The 17,693-nt window shown below is 46.8% G+C and overlaps 1 protein-coding gene across 1 annotated transcript in view; it reads right to left on the bottom strand.

The window, feature by feature from the left end:
• MAP2K1 (mitogen-activated protein kinase kinase 1) overlaps positions 1–17,693 on the bottom strand; it is a 38,905-nt gene that overhangs the window by 7,562 nt on the left and 13,650 nt on the right. The window contains exons 2-5 of the mRNA XM_083412208.1: positions 14,821–15,031; positions 13,855–14,001; positions 10,231–10,308; positions 8,534–8,585 (exon numbers count right to left, since the gene is read on the bottom strand). Of these exons, the coding sequence (XP_083268334.1) occupies positions 8,534–8,585; positions 10,231–10,308; positions 13,855–14,001; positions 14,821–15,031 (488 nt within the window). The remainder of the gene's footprint in view (positions 1–8,533; positions 8,586–10,230; positions 10,309–13,854; positions 14,002–14,820; positions 15,032–17,693) is intronic.

The following is a 17,693-nucleotide window of genomic DNA, read 5'->3' as shown; positions in this document are numbered from 1 at the left end:
CCAGAAGCAACAGTGGGCGAGGCAACCAATGACATTTTACCTTTGTACTGTAGTTTCATTTCTACATGCACTCACAATACCCATCTCATCCTTCATCCAGAAAAGCAAGAGGCATCATCACATTTCAAGGGCACTTTCCAGTCAGGCAAAAAGAGGGCCAAGTGTCTCGGGGGCAGTTCCAAGGGGTGGATAGAGAGCCCTGAAGCCCCCCAATTGGCTGGCAGGTCTGAGTTTTCCCTTCCGTGCTTTACATGGTTAGGAGTTTTGCTACAGACCAAGAACGTTCCTGGGGTGGTGCAAGCTGATCTGGTCCAAGCATATCCCAAACTCAGTCCAATTATGCAGTAAAGGCTCCTTGTGGATTGCTCCAAGGATGACTGAACCCAAACAGCTTATTCATGTAAAGAAGAAGCACGACTTTGAAAAGAGCATCCTGTGGCATTTTTCAGACCAACCGTCAGATCACAAAGGACTTGGCTTCTACAGAATTTTATCTGTTTATCTAAACTTGTACTGTCCAATCAGAGCTGGAGCGGCAGCAGGGAGGAAGATGCTTTCTCTGGTCCTGGGACTTGGCAGCCTTTGTATGGGAGATCCCAAGGGCTGAGCAGAGGGGGTCTTCTGCAAACAATGCCAAGTGTTCCACACAAACACTACACACACACACACACACAGTCCCGGACTCTCTGCCCATGGCACCCCACTGACATAAGCATTTGCAAGCTACAGCTGCTTAGACAGATGGCAGAGTCAGGACACAGAATACGTCCTCCAAAACGCCAGCCTCACTGCCTGTTCTCTGCCTGTCAACAGACTTCCTCTACTCATGAGGCTTCACATGTTTTCATTCCCTCCCAAACAGTTTCCCTGGATCAAAAGCAAGAATTCCCAGCTGAATTCCTACAGTCTTTTATCACGCAGGTATGCATGGGGGGGGGGGGGACGGGGGACGACAAGGCTCTTTGATTTCACAACCCCAGAGTGGTGTTATGGGACAAAAGTCACAACCTCAGAATATCACTCAACTGGGGTTCACAACCCTGTTGAGCCACACAGCTTCTCTCTTTCTCTCTGTCTAAGCTATCCCACAAGGATGCTGTGAAAGGACTAAGGGGGAGAAATTATGTGTGCTTGCCTAAGGTCTTTGGAGGAAAGCTGGGATTAAAAAACAGGGTTGTATTCAACCAGATGGGTGGGATATAAATAATAAAACTATTGATAATATCATAAGTCACTAGATGAGTAGAATGACTTCTTTGAGTTCAATGTAACTCCTTTCCCTCTTCTTTCTGGATGCTCCCCAAATCTGTTCTGGGGGTTCCTCCAACCCTCTGGAGCAGATTTGGGGTGGCGCAGGGAGAGGGAGAAGTTCTGTTGCACTTTTGGAAGCCGTTCCACACATGCAACGATTCTGCTGGATTCAACACATAATAAAGCAGGGACTGTTTGCACACCAACAGGCAGGTGGCGAGATTACGGTCAACCACCTCCCACTTCAAATTCAGTCTTGATCTACCTTTCAACATACACAAAGCATCAAACGTAGAGGAAACTACACCCTGATCTACCTGGCATATGGATGGCTGAGTCAACAGCGGTAGTAAATAAATGTCAGGTGGACTCTGGAAAACTTGGGTCGTCGTCCCCCCCCCCCCACTGCACAAATAAGTGATAAAACTTTTGCAAAACACCAAGTTATGGGATGAGAAAGCAAAACTTGATTGTGCAAAGGGATCCAAAGCAAGAAGCTCTTCAAGCCATCATCTTTGGACAAAAATTGGAAAACATGGTGGCTGCTGGAGCCCATCGCTCATCGGACCTCTCCGGCCAACTTTGCTCCACCACACTTTTCCAACAAAACCATAAGAACCGAAAGCAATCAGTGAGTCTTTTGGTTTTGCAGAAATCAAGGCTCGCTGGAGAAAAACATTGTTGTCTGAACCAAGCCACCACCAGCTTACATATGCAGCCCTGCTTCCTTAAATAAAGGCTGTCTGTAACTAGGCAACTGAAAACTATTTATGAATGCTCAGGCACTGGAAGCGATTCTTTTCATCTTTTCTGCTGTAGGCGGAGGACACCACTGTAGAATAGAGCACTTATCCAGTCATTAGCAATGCATTAAGCCTTATGAAATAAGCAGGCATCTCTGCAATCAATTCTTCTGGTAAGGAGGAAAAATGGAGCAGCTGAAAAGTGGTGGAGGTTCAAGGAAGCAGCAGCAGCAGCCTCTCACGATTTCTACTTGCAGGGCAGGGAAAGTCAAGGGCCCAGAGTTCCTTCCTCACTTCTTCTTTTAAGAAACCTTACAGTGGATAAGAGAAAACATCACTGATGTTTCCAGTGGGTTAGCTGCGCTAAGTCTTTTGCATCTACTGGGCTTCTATGGTGGATGGGAAAACAGTAAACCTCCTGAGTCAAAGCCCATCTCTGTGGTATAGTTGCATCATAGGAACATCTATGTATGTTAAATCTATGTGGATGTTCATATTCATTGAGTGGTGGGAGACTGGGATCACGCCAGCTTACCCTGATCCTTTTGGTGTACCACCAAACCTTTAATCCTCAACTAATTTGCACATTTCAGCACAGAGGACTCCCGCCCTCACTGGACATCAATGTCTCGTGCTACTGTTATCTAGTGCTGAGTAACACACTTCCAGGGCAGTGTAGCTCTGTGTGATTGTGTGTGTGTTCTTCCACTATGGCCTCATTCCCTGTGACACAGGAGCACAAAGGATGGAAGGAGGAGTTTCCACATTCCTCCAGCACTTCCAACAGCCTCACCTGCCACCTGGAGTTCTGAGAACCAGAACATCATTTGCTCAAGAAAGGGTGCAAATGAAAACCGACCTGCATGTTTTGCACACCTTGGGTGATACTCAGAGCAGAAATCAATAGATGCAAGTCCATTCGTTTCAGTGGATCTAATCACAGGCTATCGCTCCTTGAGTTCTCAGGGCACAGATGGCTGATTTGCTCCCTGAGACATTTAGGACTTATACAAACGGTAACTCTAACATGTGAAGCACAGATGAAGCCGGTGGTGGGGTGGGTGCCCGATATGGCTGGGCTGACTTGGTCTATTCCCTTACTGCACAGGAAGTTGCTGTGTCAGCTTGCTTCATCATAATATTGCGGTTCTCCATGACACCACTGCATGTTCCTGCAGAGCTCTGGGACCAGAATGGAGACTTCCCACAATGGAGCAGTAGGGCCAAACCATCATGTGGGAAGACTTAAAAATTATGCAACCTCTGAGCCAAGGAGATAAGTAGCTATACAACCTTTAGAAGACATCTGAAGGCAGCCCTGTATAGGGAAGTTTTTTAATATTTAATATTTCATTACGTTTTTATATATGTTGTAAGCTGCCCAGAGTTGCTGGGGCAATCCAGTCAGATGGACAAGGTAAAAATATATTATTATTATTATTAAGGTAAAGGTACCCCTGCCCGTACGGGCCAGTCTTGACAGACTCTAGGGTTGTGCGCCCATCTCACTCAAAGAGGCCGGGGGCCAGCGCTGTCCGAAGACACTTCCGGGTCACGTGGCCAGCGTGACATCGCTGCTCTGGCGAGCCAGAACCGCACACGGAAACGCCGTTTACCTTCCCGCTAGTAAGCGGTCCCTATTTATCTACTTGCACCCGAGAGTGCTTTCGAACTGCTAGGTTGGCAGGCGCTGGGACCGAGCAACGGGAGCGCACCCCGCCGCGGGGATTTGAACCGCCGACCTTTCGATCAGCAAGCCCTAGGCGCTGAGGCTTTAACCCACAGCACCACCCGCGTCCCTATTATTATTACTACTACTACTACTACTACTACTACTGTAGTTAGGTTAATCAGGTTAGGTAGTCAGGTTAAGTACTTAATTCGTTCCGGAGGTCCGTACTTAACCCGAAACTGTTCTTAACCTGAAGCACCACTTTAGCTAATGGGGCCTCCTGCTGCCGCCGCACCGCCGCAGCTCGATTTCTGTTCTTATCCTGAAGCAAAGTTCTTAACCCGAGGTACTATTTCTGGGTTAGCGGAGTGTGTAACCTGAAGCGTACGTAACCTGAAGCGTATGTAACCCGAGGTACCACTGTACTACTACTACTATGGAATAGGTCGTCCCTATTTTCATCGGATAAATGTTGGAGGGTATGGTAGAATGTTTGATGTGTACAGCAACTCTCACCCTCAGCTTTCAAAGGAATCTCAGGAGGCACCCAGCTGCTATCTCTTATCTCCACTGGTCTGGTATGTGTTGAAGCTTTCATTTGAATGGTCATTACAGCCAAGAGAAGAGGCAGCCCTCTTGATCATGGTAGATCTTCACCGGTACTGTTTGCATCTACAGCCTCCCGGATGAAATATTTAGCACCTGCTTCTCCGAACCTCACATCCCTGCATCTTGGCTGCCATAACAACCCAGTGCTTTACAGCTGCAGAAGGAGCCAGCTAAGAGCCTAAGTAAATGCAGTCAATTAGACTAATGCAAGGGTACAGTGCTAGTTCTTTATCACTCCCTTGCCAGCACCAGGACCCAAAGGCTCTTCAGCATATTTAAGTCAGGATCTCCAGTCCTCTGCCGTGCCTTTCCCTTTGCAGGGGTGGGCAAGTCATTCCCCCTAAGGGAAGGGCCATAGTTTGTGGTAGAGAGTCTGCTTTGCATGCAGAAGGTCTCAAGCTTGATCCCCAGCATCTCCACGTAGGACTGGAAAAGACTCCTGTCTAGAGCAGGGCATCCCAAACTTGGGTCTGCAGATGGTTTTGGACTATAAGATCCATCATGCCTAGCTAGCAGGACCAGCAGTCAGGAATGATGCAAACTGTAGTCCAAAACCAGCTGGAGACCCAAGTTTGGGAAACCCTCATCTAGAGAGTCACTGTCGGTCAGAGTGGGTGATACTGAGCGAAATGGACCAATAGGCTGACTCTGCATTAAAGGTAAAGGGACTCCTGACCATTAGGTCCAATCGTGGCCGACTCTGGGGTTGCGGTGCTCATCTCGCTTTATTGGCTGAGGGAGCCAGCGTATTAGCTTCCGGGTCATGTAGCCAGCATGACTAAGCTGCTTCTGGTGAACTAGAGCAGCACACGGAAACGCCGTCTACCTTCCTGCCGGAGTGGTACCTATTTATCTACTTGCACTTTGATGTGCTTTCGAACTGCTAGGTTGGCAGGAGCAGGGACCGAGCAACGGGAGCCCACCCCGTCGCGGGGATCCGAACCGCCGACCTTCTGATCAGCAAGTCCTAGGCTCTGTGGTTTAACCCACAGCGCCACCTGTGTCCCTGACTGCATTAAAAGGTAAAGGTACCCCTGCCCGTACGGGCCAGTCTTGACAGACTCTAGGGTTGTGCGCCCATCTCACTCAAAGAGGCCAAGGGCCAGCGCTGTCCGAAGACACTTCCGGGTCACGTGGCCAGCATGACATCGCTGCTCTGGCGAGCCAGAGCCGCACACGGAAACGCCGTTTACCTTCCCGCTAGTAAGCGGTCCCTATTTATCTACTTGCACCCAGGGGTGCTTTCGAACTGCTAGGTTGGCAGGCGCTGGGACCGAACAGCGGGAGCGCACCCCGCCGCGGGGATTCGAACTGCCGACCTTTTGATCGGCAAGCCCTAGGCACTGAGGCTTTAACCCACAGCGCCACCCGCGTCCCTACTAGACAGGAATCCCTACTAGACAGGAATGGCAAATCAAGCTCTTGGACTTGGCAAAACTGACCGGAAAGCTCAGGGACCCAGAAGTCAAAAACTTCAAGAAAGAAGTAAGCAGATGAAAACATTAGCAGGATTTTAATCTCACTTGTAATGTAACAAATACTATGCACAATACGGATAGATATAAAATATAGGCTATGATATAATATGCAGTTGAAAACATTGACATGGAGGGGATGGGAAGGAAGTCTCGAGATTCAAAAAAATTTCTTTATATGGATATATATTTGATTTTGTTATAAATTTGTATCTGTAAAATCAAATAAAAATGATTAAATAATAATAATGTGTTTGCGGGGGGGAAGGGGAGTTATTGATTTATTTTGGTTTTGTTCTTGTTTTTATTATGTATTTTGTGTTTTTATCTTGTGTTTTTATTCTGTGAACCGCCCTGAGATATTTGGATGATGGGCGGCATACAAATTTAATAAGTAAATAAATGCAAAGATCATCTCAGGGTAAAGATGATCAGGGTAAAGGCCCTGCTGGCCAGAATCAAGCAGCCCAACATGACTGTTCTAGCAGTTTCATACAATTCTTTTTTCTTAGCTTTTTAATCTCCTATTTATCTGAGCTCTCTGGTTTTATTGATTTCCACCGTCCGAACATCCAATAATGTCTGTCAGGAAGAGAATAAGTTGACACAAACACACCTTTGGAATATTGGCTTTTGCAAACAGCCTCCTCCAGGTTTATAAACCCCCCAGGGGTGCTTGGCTGCAGAGGATCTATGGAAGGAGGGGTTATGTTGGGACACGGACACTATTAAGGAACTGGGGAGCGGCTGGGGAGCTGACAAAGGAGGCAAAATTCACACTGCATTTGAAGGTGAGAATTGGTTTTTTAAAATGCGTACATTGTACAGTAGGTACCTTTTTAACCTTGAAAGGCTGAAGCAGCAGGTTGGCCTTGGAAATAATAAAATGATGCAAAGCCCCAGTCTCCTCACCCCCCCCCCCCACTGACCAACTCTGCAAACCAGTGTTTCTGGAACAATCCGCACTATGCATTTAAAGCACTATCATAGAGACTTCAAACAGTCATGCTTCCCCCCAGAGAATGATGGGAATGGTAGTTTGCTAAGGGTGTAAGAGTTGGTTCAGAGACCCCTCAAAGAGCAGCAATTCCCAGAGTTCCCTGGGAAGAGGGATTGATTGTTGAACCACTCTAGGAATGGTAGCTCTGTGAGGGGAGTTAGGTAAAGGTAAAGGGACCCCTGACAGTTAGGTCCAGTTGCAGACGACTCTGGGGTTGCGCGCTCATCTCACTCTATAGGCCGAGGGAGCCGGCGTTTGTCCGCAGACAGCTTCTGGGTCATGTGGCCAGCATGTCTAAGCCGCTTCTGGCGAACCAGAGCAGCGCACGGAAACGACGTTTACCTTCCCGCCAGAGTGGTACCTATTTATCTACTTGCACTTGACGGGCTTTCGAACTACTAGGTGAGCAGGAGCTGGGACCGAACAATGGGAGCTCACCCCATTGCAGGGATTTGAACTGCCGACCTTCCGATCGGCAAGCCCTAGGCTCTGTGGTTTAGACCACAGCGCCACCCGCATGAGGGAAGTCAGCGGTCCCCTAATAACTGACCATTCCCCTACAGTTCCCAGGATCCTTTCAGGGAAGCCATGATGGTTTAAAAATGTGGTATAATAGTGATCTAAGCATATGGTGCAAATGGGGCCTAAAGTATGTCCTTACAATTTGTAACTGGGATTCAAGAGCAGCCCTGCTGGGGTCAGGCGCAAAGTCCAACATCCTGTTTCAAACCTCAAGCAGCTGGCCAACTCCAGGAACCTTGAAATCAAGTTTAATTTGCTTATTGATTATGCTTGCGCCCTGCCTTTTTCTCCAAGGGATCAGGCATGGCTCTCCCTCCCCACCCCAGCCCAATTTTATTCTCACAACAACTCTGTCAGGCAGTCTTCCCCAAAGTGGTGCCCCATCCAGCTTTCCCTGGCCAACACCCACAACTCTACCCATGACGTACCACACTGGGTTCCCTATCGCTAGGAAAAAACAACAGAGGCCAACCAGAGTATATTGAGAAGTAAAGCTGCTAGTATGCCTGATCTTTATTAAAGGAACTGCTGCAACAGGGTCCCCACTCGCCACATGCAGGAAGGTGGTGAAGGCTGAACAATGGTGTGCAAGCCCTTATATAGGCTTTTGAAGTTGCCCACCCTGTAGCCCAAGACCACCCCCCCAAAAAAACATCATACATACATCCCAGAAGGAGGCGGTCTACAGCAGGAATCCTGTCTGCCAGGATACCTGATAATGGTCACTGATTGCATTACCTGGCCATTCTTTTGTGATGGTTAATACTTTAGTAGTTCCTGAATCCAGGTCACAGGCTCATCCTATTCACACACAAAAATGCCCTTAAGACAGGATTTGAAAGTGAAAAGACAATGGGAAGGCTGTCCATATTTGCCTCTCTTACTGTAGAGGAATATTTGAGGTTATTGGGAGAGTCAAAATGGCTTCAAGACTGCACTCCCATACTATTTCATACACATGGTTCATATATTTAGATATGTGTGCGTTTAAGAATATTTATTCTATATTTGAGAGACCTTAAAATTCTTTTAACATTCCACCGAATGGGCTGAGCTCAACCCTAGTTGTCCTCAGAGTAGACCCACTGAAAATTAATGGGCCTAACTTAGTCATGTTCATTAATTTCAGTGGGTCTTCTCTTAGACGAGTATCATCCTATGAGCTGACCTCACAGACACCTACAGGGAAATGCAGCTAAAATGCATAGACAAAGGAATGCAGAATATGCTTGATCATGAAGAAGGAAGATTACATCCTTACCTCTGTGCATGATCTTATGCTTCTCTCTCAAGTATGTTAGACCTTTTATGACCTGCATCCAAAACCAAAAGTTTAAATTAAAACAAAAAAATAGCAACAGAAATGAAAAGCCATATATTGCATAAAATACAAGGGGAAATGGCATTATTTCTCCATGATTGGGGAGCAGCAATGCTCTTCCTCCATGTACCGTATTTTTTGCTCTATAGGACGCACTTTTTCCCCTTCAAAAATGAAGGGGAAATGTGTGTGTGGTTCCTATGGAATGAAGAAGCCATAGCCCCGTGACCCTCTCCTGGCTGGAGAGGTGACGCGCGGCTATGGCAGGAGCCTCTTTAGTGGTGCGTCACCTCTCCAGCTGGGAGAGCGTGCGCGGGGCTAAAGAAGCCCCCCGCGACCCTCTCCCGGCTGGAGAGGTGATACACGGCTATGGCAGCAGCCTCTCCACTGCGCGCCTTTCCGCTGCTCCCCGACCTGCTCTTTGGGACTGGTAGTGGGCTTCCCCTGCCAGCCCCAAAGAGCAGGTTGAAAGGAACCTGACGCCTAGAGAGCGAGAGGGGTCGGTGCGCACCAAGGCTTCCAAGGTAGCCGCCTGAAGGCGACTGAACGCCTTAAGTGGCACCTTGTTTTAGAGGGGGAAAACAAGAGGGAGGAAATTCTCCCCCTCTCTGCGCAGCGCCTCCTGCCGCTTCGCTGAAGGGGCGCTGGGCAGAGAGGGGGAGAATTTTTTTTCTTGTTCTCCCCCCTCTAAAACAAGGTGCGTCCTATTGTCCGGTGCATCCTATAGAGCGGAAAATACGGTATGAATTGTGCTTTAAATGAATTTAGAATTGCAGGACAACTCCTCAAATTTGGCTCCACTTGCTTGTAGAATACAGCAGAATTTAATTTGAAATTTTAATTTAATTTTTAAAAAGCAACACACACACTCCAAATTAAAAACACACAAGCTAAGAAGCAGTTAAAAACCAGCTGAAAACATTTTAAACAAGTAGGGCAATAATAATAGCAACGGAACCCCCTAAACAATACTCCAACCCAAAAATCTGTTCAGCCGCCTTGGCTTTCGTAGATTGAATCAGTCAGGGCCCTGCCCTCCCAGGCCAGGTGGAAAGGGAGCAGGAAGCAAGTGGTCTTTGGATGAAGGGCGGTATACAAATTTAATTAATAAATAAGAATAAGCAATATAAACGTTAGGTGGGTTTGGGAAGCTGTTTTATTAAGTGGGTTGGTAACATCCAAGGTTGAAGTGGAGGAGACAGATGCAGAGACAGCAAGGAGGAAGGGGAGGGTCTCTCCTTGCATCACATACTTCTCTCTCTCTTCCCCCATCTGCCTGCCCTCTGACCCCAAGTTGCATCACATGCTGGGGAACAGGAAGGGCATACTAGACCACAACAAATGAGTTCTCTGTGGGTGACTGTAGTGGCTGTCCCACCCAAAAGCTGCCGCAGTCAACTAAAGGCTTCTGGTGACAAGGGACTTCTATATGGGCTATATTTCCTGTGCCAAGTGTGTCTTTCTATTTGAAAGGGGGAAAGCAATACATTTAGAAGCACGAGTCATAGCTGTCCATCTCATTTCAGTTTGCCTCAAGCAGAAACTTTCAACCAGCTGTCTCTGCCTTCTGGACTTGACCTGCCATCACTGACTACATTTCGATTCCACTTGCTTGAATGCCAAAGCAACATACTTACGGCAATGCTAACTTTGCCCAGAATCTGTTCGGGGATTCTGCCAGCCTTTTTCAGGACTTGATCCAAGGAGCCGCCGTCCTATTAAGAAAAGAAAAAAACATGTTTAAACATTCAGAGCGTTAATCATGTTTATCCTCAAAGTGTCAAAGACACTCTGAAAGGCCCGAAGGGGGCAGGAAAAAAGGCAGCTTGACATCTGATAGCAGAAAAGGAACAGCTGGACCATGTTTTTGATGAAATCAAATGGCAAATAGTTCTGCAAAAGGAGAGAACAAAGGAAGGCCACACAGAGCAATTTCTTACCCAAAACTTGAGGACGTAAAGGGCACACAACTTCCTGTAACTCATCCCATTAACCCCTAAACTCAGATGACACATTTAAGGTTCATAACCCCTTCCCACCAGCATGTTTCTGTGCCATAAAGCTATTATTTACCCAAGTGTGGACACTGGCAGGTGTGTCCCTCTTGTTACCCACACACCCTCTAGAATTTGCACTGCATAAGATTACAGCTGAATTAACAACACATTATCTTACTTCCACATTTCGAAACAAATTAATCAACAGGTCACTGGTCATCACGTAGCATGAGAATGCAAGAGCCCTGCTGTATCAAAATGGGGCAGGGGCCTAACATCCTCTAACATCCTTTTCCCAACGGCATGTCAGCCTGTTGGGTTTTCCAGAGGCATGTCAGCCTGTTGGGTTTTCCAGAGGCAGGGGCACCGACTTGGCCTGAGGTGGTGCCATTGCGCTTGCTCATCCCAGCCATGGGTCAGCTCCTGGATTGCCAGGCAGAGGTTGGAATTAGTGAAGGCGAATTTCGCCCTCCCTCCTTCTAGCCCTCGCCTGGCTCCTGGGCTGCCAGGTGGAGGCTGGGGCATGCAGAGGGTGCCCAGCGGCAGTGGTTGAGGGGTTGGTCCCCTCAATATGGGGGGTGCAGCCCCCTGCCCCCAAATATTGGGGGACTGGGACCCCTTGAGCCCCATATACCTGGCACCCCTGTCCAGAGGTCCAAGCAGGTCACAAAAGCAGGAGCCCTTCCCCACTGGTCCTCAGCATTTCCAGGGTATACTGCCTTTGAACATGGAAGTTCTATACAGCTGTGAGCAGAGTGCACCTTTTTCCGTCAGGCAGAATTAGTTAGGTAAGGAGTGGGACACCCATGACCTGCCAAAACATGGGGGGGGGGGGTTGGGGGGTGTTGGAGCAAGGAAGTCAAGCAAAACATAACCAAGCAGCACAGAAAGCCTGCTATCCTTAGACATCAGTCTTTAAAAGAAAATCTCTTCCCTTGCTTATCGCGGCCTGTTACAGAACGCAAACACACCCTTTCCAAGTTAAATATATACTGCTGTTGCTAAGAGCTGGAGGCAGAAGGGGAAAGGAACGGTGTAAGTCACATTAATTTATTTATTTTTTGCAAAGCACAACCATTTTGAGGAAAGAACAGGCTTTAAAAAGAGCCCACCTCTCTTCCAAAACACACACACACACAAAATCCAATCAAAATCTTTATTTTAATTGTTTTCACAAATAGAGCAGGGAAGCGTCTGTTTCCAGGGTGGTGGAGAGGTTCGTGGTGTTCCAGACTTCCTGAAGTGCTTGATTAACAAGGGACAAACAGTCTCTGCAGTTAATTTATTTACTAACCCTCTAACTTTCCTCTAAGGAAGAGACAGTGTGGGTGAGACGCAGGGATAAAAAAAAGCTGCCCAAGCAAGGAGCAACCTGGGTGGTCTGGGGCACTTTAAAGCTCCTCATCTGGATAGTGTCATTGTGAATGGAATGGTAAAGTTATTTCACAGAACAGAATTGTAGAGTTGGAAGGGACCCCATCATCATCATCATCATCATTCTGCAATACTAGAAATGCTTTTTATATCATTTTGATTCCATGGCTAGTTTAACTACTTAATAAGCTTTTTATGTTTTAGCTACGTTTTTTCCATGTTTATTTGTTTTAATTTTTGTAAGCCCACTTGCGTTCTGGCTCTGGGTAAAAAGGTAGGATATAGATAAGGCCAGGGTTTTCCAAACTTGGGTCTCCAGCTGTTTTTGGACTACAATTCCCACCATCCCTGACCTCCTGCTAGCTAGGGGTGATGGGAGTTGTAGTCCAATGACAGCTGGAGACCCATGTTTGGGAAACCTTAAGTAGATAGGTAGCTGTAGGATACATCTGCAAAAAACACCCCCCAAAACCAAAACCCCACCAGCCTGGAAGGGTCCTTTTTACCTCCTGCCCTCTTTCTCATATACCTTTACAGTGGTACCTCTGGATGCAAACGGGATCTGTTCCGGAGCCCCATGCGCATCCTGAGTAGAACACAACATGAGTCTGTGCATTTCGCCGCTTCTGCGCATGCGCGTGACATCATTCTGAGCGTCTGCGCATGCGTGAGCAGCGAAACCCGGAAATAACGCATTCCGCTACTTCCGGGTCGCCACAGAGCGTAACCTGAAAACGCTCAACCTGAAGCATATTTAACCCGAGGTATGACTGTATTTTAAGTTATTCACTGCTCTTCCTGTAGAGTACATTTTCTGTGAATACAGAATAACAAAAAACCTCATGTCCTTCTCATTTCATAAGAAACATTAGCAACAGAAAGGGCAAATAAAACAAAGACTTCTGTTAAGAATAGGACAGAAATAACGATGAATCGTGGTGCTCAGAATGCCAGCTATTTTTGTAGGCACCATTTCATTTAGCCCCAAAGCTGGGACTTTGGTTTTTTTTTTTGGGGGGGGGGGTGGTATTGCACAACAACATTTGGTCACACATGTGAAATTGTTCAATGCCTCCGCTGGGGTTGAAGAAAGGGAGGGTTTTGACTGACCTTTAATTGGGGGGGGGGGCTAGTGCTCTAAAACTAGGGGTTCCATCTGGCTCGACAAAGGCTGACAGATGTAGAGAGCAAAGTGTCATATTTTTCTCTTTATCAGAGTGAAAACAAATGTTAAGTAATGTTAAACCTGAAACATTAGAGGGAGGGAGGGAGGGAGGGAGGGAGGGAGAGAGGGAGGGAGGGAGGAAGGGAGAGAGAGAGAGAGAGAGAGAGAGAGAGAGAGAATGGAGGGAGAACTTTCTACTTGGAAGATGGGAGCAACCCCAGGCAGCCCATAAAGGTAAAGGGACCCCTGACCATTAGGTCCAGTTGTGACCGACTCTGGGGTTGCTGCGCTCATCTCGCTTTATTGGCCAAGGGAGCCGGCGTACAGCTTCCGGGTCATGTGGCCAGCATGACTAAGCCGCTTCTGGCGAACCAGAGCAGCGCACGGAAACGCCGTTTACCTTCCAGCCAGAGCAGTACCTATTTATCTACTTGCACTTTGACGTGTTTTCGAACTCCTAGGTTGGCAGGAGCAGGGACCGAGCAATGGGAGCTCACCCCGTCATCGGGATTCGAACCACCAACCTTCTGATCGGCAAGTCCTAGGCTCTGTGGTTTAACCCACAGCGCCACCCGCGTCCCCAGGCAGCCCATGCTCACTGTTTATTTCCCTATAGGTGAGAACGGCAAATGCAGCAGTGAATACCAAATAAAAATACGGGGAAGCCGTAATCAGGGAACAAACCCAAAGGCAGGGAGTGGGGGGAGGAGAAAAGGCATACTTACCATGTGTTCCATGCAGATGCTGATCTCACCGTCGCTGTAAAATGCTCCATAAAAGCCCACAATATAGGGAGAATTACATTCGTGCAAGACTTGTAGCTCACGGATGATCTGGTTCCGGATTGCCGGCTTGATCTCCAGGTGAATTAACTGCAAAATGATAAGTGCCATAAGTTTCAGGGGCGTTTAAAAGAAAATAAGCATACCCCAGATGCAGGGTGTGCTGCACGAAGGCAGAAAAGTCATGACATACCAAACACAGATTGACCCTAACAGGTACAAAGCTGCGATTCATGGAAGAATCCCTTGCGAAGTCTGAATGTTAGAAGCCACAGAGGATAACACCTGTGATCTGAACATCCTCCTCCCAGAATTATGGGCTGTACTGACTGATCTCTGTGGATGCGTACCAAAAACATACTAGACTTTTACTCAAGAATTTGCTAGCTGGTAGAAACTGGCTATGGCAACTGTGAAATAAATAACTATGTGGGTATTTGATTGCTCTTTACATGCATTTATTTTATTTTATTGAATAATAATAATAATAAATGTTTTGATATATTGCTGCCCCGGGCTCCTTTGGGATTCCTAGTTTTTATTTGTTTCATTTCCCCAAATTCCCGATTTTATTTGGTTTAAACTAAATTTGTACTACTGTTTTACTGGTTTTATGTTGTATTTTTGTTTTAGTCATACTGTTTATTGTTTTTATACGTTACTTAGAGATTTTTAAATATTAATCAGTTTATACGTAGGTGCTTTTAAATAAAATAAATTATAAATAAGACTACAGAATGGGTCAACAGGGAGAGACACAGGGCGAATTTGTCAATGGGAAGCTAGCCAAAACAGCTTTCCTCATCCTGTGCTGGATATGCTGGGACTGATGGGATCTGTAGTCCAAAAACAGCTGGAGGGCACCAGGTTGGGGAAGGGCTGGCCTATAAGGTCAGTAACAATGCTCACCTTCCTTGCCATAATGAGGCCAGAAGGTTTGTGCGAGACTTTGAAGACCACCCCGCCATTTCCTGCACCCAGCTCGCTTATTTTCTCAAAGTCATCGTCCTTTAGCTCCCCAACTTTTTGTTTCTGGGTAAGGAAGGCCTCAAGGCGTTTCCGCTGCTGCTCATCAAGTTCTAACTCTTCCAACTTTTTTTGGAGGGCTTCCAAATTTGTCCTGGAAGGAGAAAGAGAGAGAGAAAGCAAAGAAATAGCCATTAACTGAACTCGATTCACACTCACAGACACTGCTAAATGATAAAGTGGAGAAGGAGGAGCCAACGCAATTCAGCAGGGCCAGCTCTACCATTAGGAAGAGTGAGGCAATTGCCTCTGGTGGCAGTTGCTGTAGAACGGAAGCATTAGCAGTACCCCCTGATCTGTGGCTCAGAACCAATCCCACTTCTCCTTAGCACAGTATTGCTAAATATACACTGCACCAGTCTCAGAATGGTTCGGGGAAATGCTGAGGTTGGGACTTGGATGAATCCCCATTTCAAGGGGAAGACACTCCACAATTGTGGCACAGAAAAGGCATTCCACGAGCCCAGGGCTCCAACTGTTTAGGATTTCTAAGTCAAAATAAGAGCTGTGTAGATTCCTTGCTACAAACATCAACATTCTAAGCCAGGTCATCTGAGTTCTGCACCACAGGAAGTGCAATTCTGTTTCTCTTGTTACGTGTGCCATGGAAATCAGCATAATTTTTCTGATTTTATACATTTGTTACTCAGTTTTACTGTTTTGCAGAATGTATTGTGGTTTTGCTAGTCACAGGGAGGGGCAAATATCTTAGCGGGATACTGAAAACACACACATTCTAGAAATCCTCTTTAGTCACCTCACTCCCTGCAAGTTTCAGAGGTTTCAGAAGCTCTTGCCAACGCGCTTCCAAGCACCTATCTGCAACCATAAGACCCAGACACTTTACCTCTCTTTTTAACCGAAAGCTGAAATTGTCAGGAATCTGAAAACCAGCTGAACCCAATACCGCGTTCTGCTTGCCTCCTTTCCCCTCCCCAGAACTGGAGCACATGCAGAACTTGCATGTTTGGTGGCGGCGGATGCAACATGGACAGGAAAAGGAAATGTCTGTGCATAAGAACATCTAGCTGGATTCAAGCCAGCCACCCCTTTAGGACAGGAAACCGAGTTAATCTTTGACTCAACACTTCCATTGTCCATGTGGCCCCGTTGACTCAGCAGTGCTAACTCATGTTCCAGTGAGCAATCACTACCTCTGCAGAAAGGATTCTCGGATTGAGTGAGGGGGACGGATAGAACGTGCAATCATACCCTGCAGAGCTTGTGTAAATATTTCAGATGCGTATCTGTGCCAATTCAAAGGCAATTACATAACCATGGGCACGCTGCATGGAAGCTTCTTGCTTGCGCTTCTCCCTCGCCCACCCTTCCCACATAAATAAAACGTGTCTGTTCACTGAAAGGAAAGGAAAACCAAGGAAACACAAGAGGGCAGCTTCCCTTCCAGAGTCCACACCGATCGCTGATACCTCTGGTTGCTTCAAGTCCATTTCCTGCCGAATTTGAACTGACTCCCTTTTACCAAGTACAACACTGATCTAAAAGCCACTTGATTTTCTAAGCACCCAAGTGAGTCCTACCAGCAACGAAATAGCGGCCAGCTTGCATTTCCCTTCATCCATGAAGTTTGGAGGATGTATCAACAAAGAACTACACTCAAATGAAGAGGATGTGGCTAAGCAAGGGCTGAATCTGTCTACATGTGCAGAACAATATGTTAGAAACTCAGATATATAAGCTAATTGCCAAAAGGCATCTTAAACCTGGGTTACGGTCACTACAACGGAATGTGTGGGTGCCATTTATTTTTACAATGAAATATTATTGTTCTTTTTCTTGTTATTATCATCATTATTATTAATTTCATTTCTATACCGCTTTATTTTTACAGGAAAAAAATCTCAAAGCGGTTTACAACACACTAAAACATCAGATAAAACAATCCAGAATAAAACGAATTCAAGCTTCAAGGAAAATATTTCAGATTCTTCTCTAAGTGACATTTTGCTTTCCCCATATTTCATTACCTATTTAATTTATATAGCTGCCCCGTAGCAGAAGTGCTATGGGAAGCCAATGTGATGTAGTGGTTAGTGTCGGACTAGGATCTACGAGATCACGGTTCAAATCCCCATTCAGAAAGCTCACTGGGTGACCTTGGAGTCGGTCACAGCCTCTTAATCTACCTTCTAGATCAAGCCAAAGCCCATCTAGTCCAGCATCCTGTTCCCACAGCAGCCAATCAGATGCCCCAATGGGAAACCTGCAAGCAGGACCAGAGTCCAACAGCATTCTCCCCGATTGTGAAAACCAGCAAAATGGGCTTCTTCGCTGTGGTCTGCAAGAGAGCTTCTTCTTTTTGTAAGCTGCTTTGAGGTTTTATTACAGGTTGTGAAATAAAATAAATAAATAAAAGTCCCAAAGACATCAGAGACCCGTTCCACAATAACTCCGAGAAGGGCTTTCAGTGTGGCTGTCCCTGTTCAGTTGTCATGACTAGTAGCTAGCTAACTTCTGGTCAGAAGCATAGCTGTCAACCGTCCCTTATTTGGCGGGAAAGTCCCTTATCCCAGCGCCGTGCCCCGCTGCTGTCCCTTATTGATGATGTCCCTTAACTTTTCCCGGGTTTCATGCTCGCCCGGCTTGGGAGGGAAGCAGCGGCTCGGGGTCCTCCGCCACGTGATAGAGCGCGCGCACGAGCTGCCGCGTCTCTGTCTCTCCCTTTTCCCCCTCAGGGGCGCATCGTGAGGAGCCAGGAAAGAAAAATCCCTTATTTGGGCTGCTGATCCCTTATT

Source organism: Podarcis tiliguerta, assembly GCF_965153285.1.
Source record: "Podarcis tiliguerta genome assembly, chromosome: 14".
Classification (NCBI taxonomy): domain Eukaryota; kingdom Metazoa; phylum Chordata; class Lepidosauria; order Squamata; family Lacertidae; genus Podarcis; species Podarcis tiliguerta.
The sequence above is the reverse complement of the archived record's forward strand: the minus strand, read 5'-3'. Positions and strand labels throughout refer to the sequence as shown.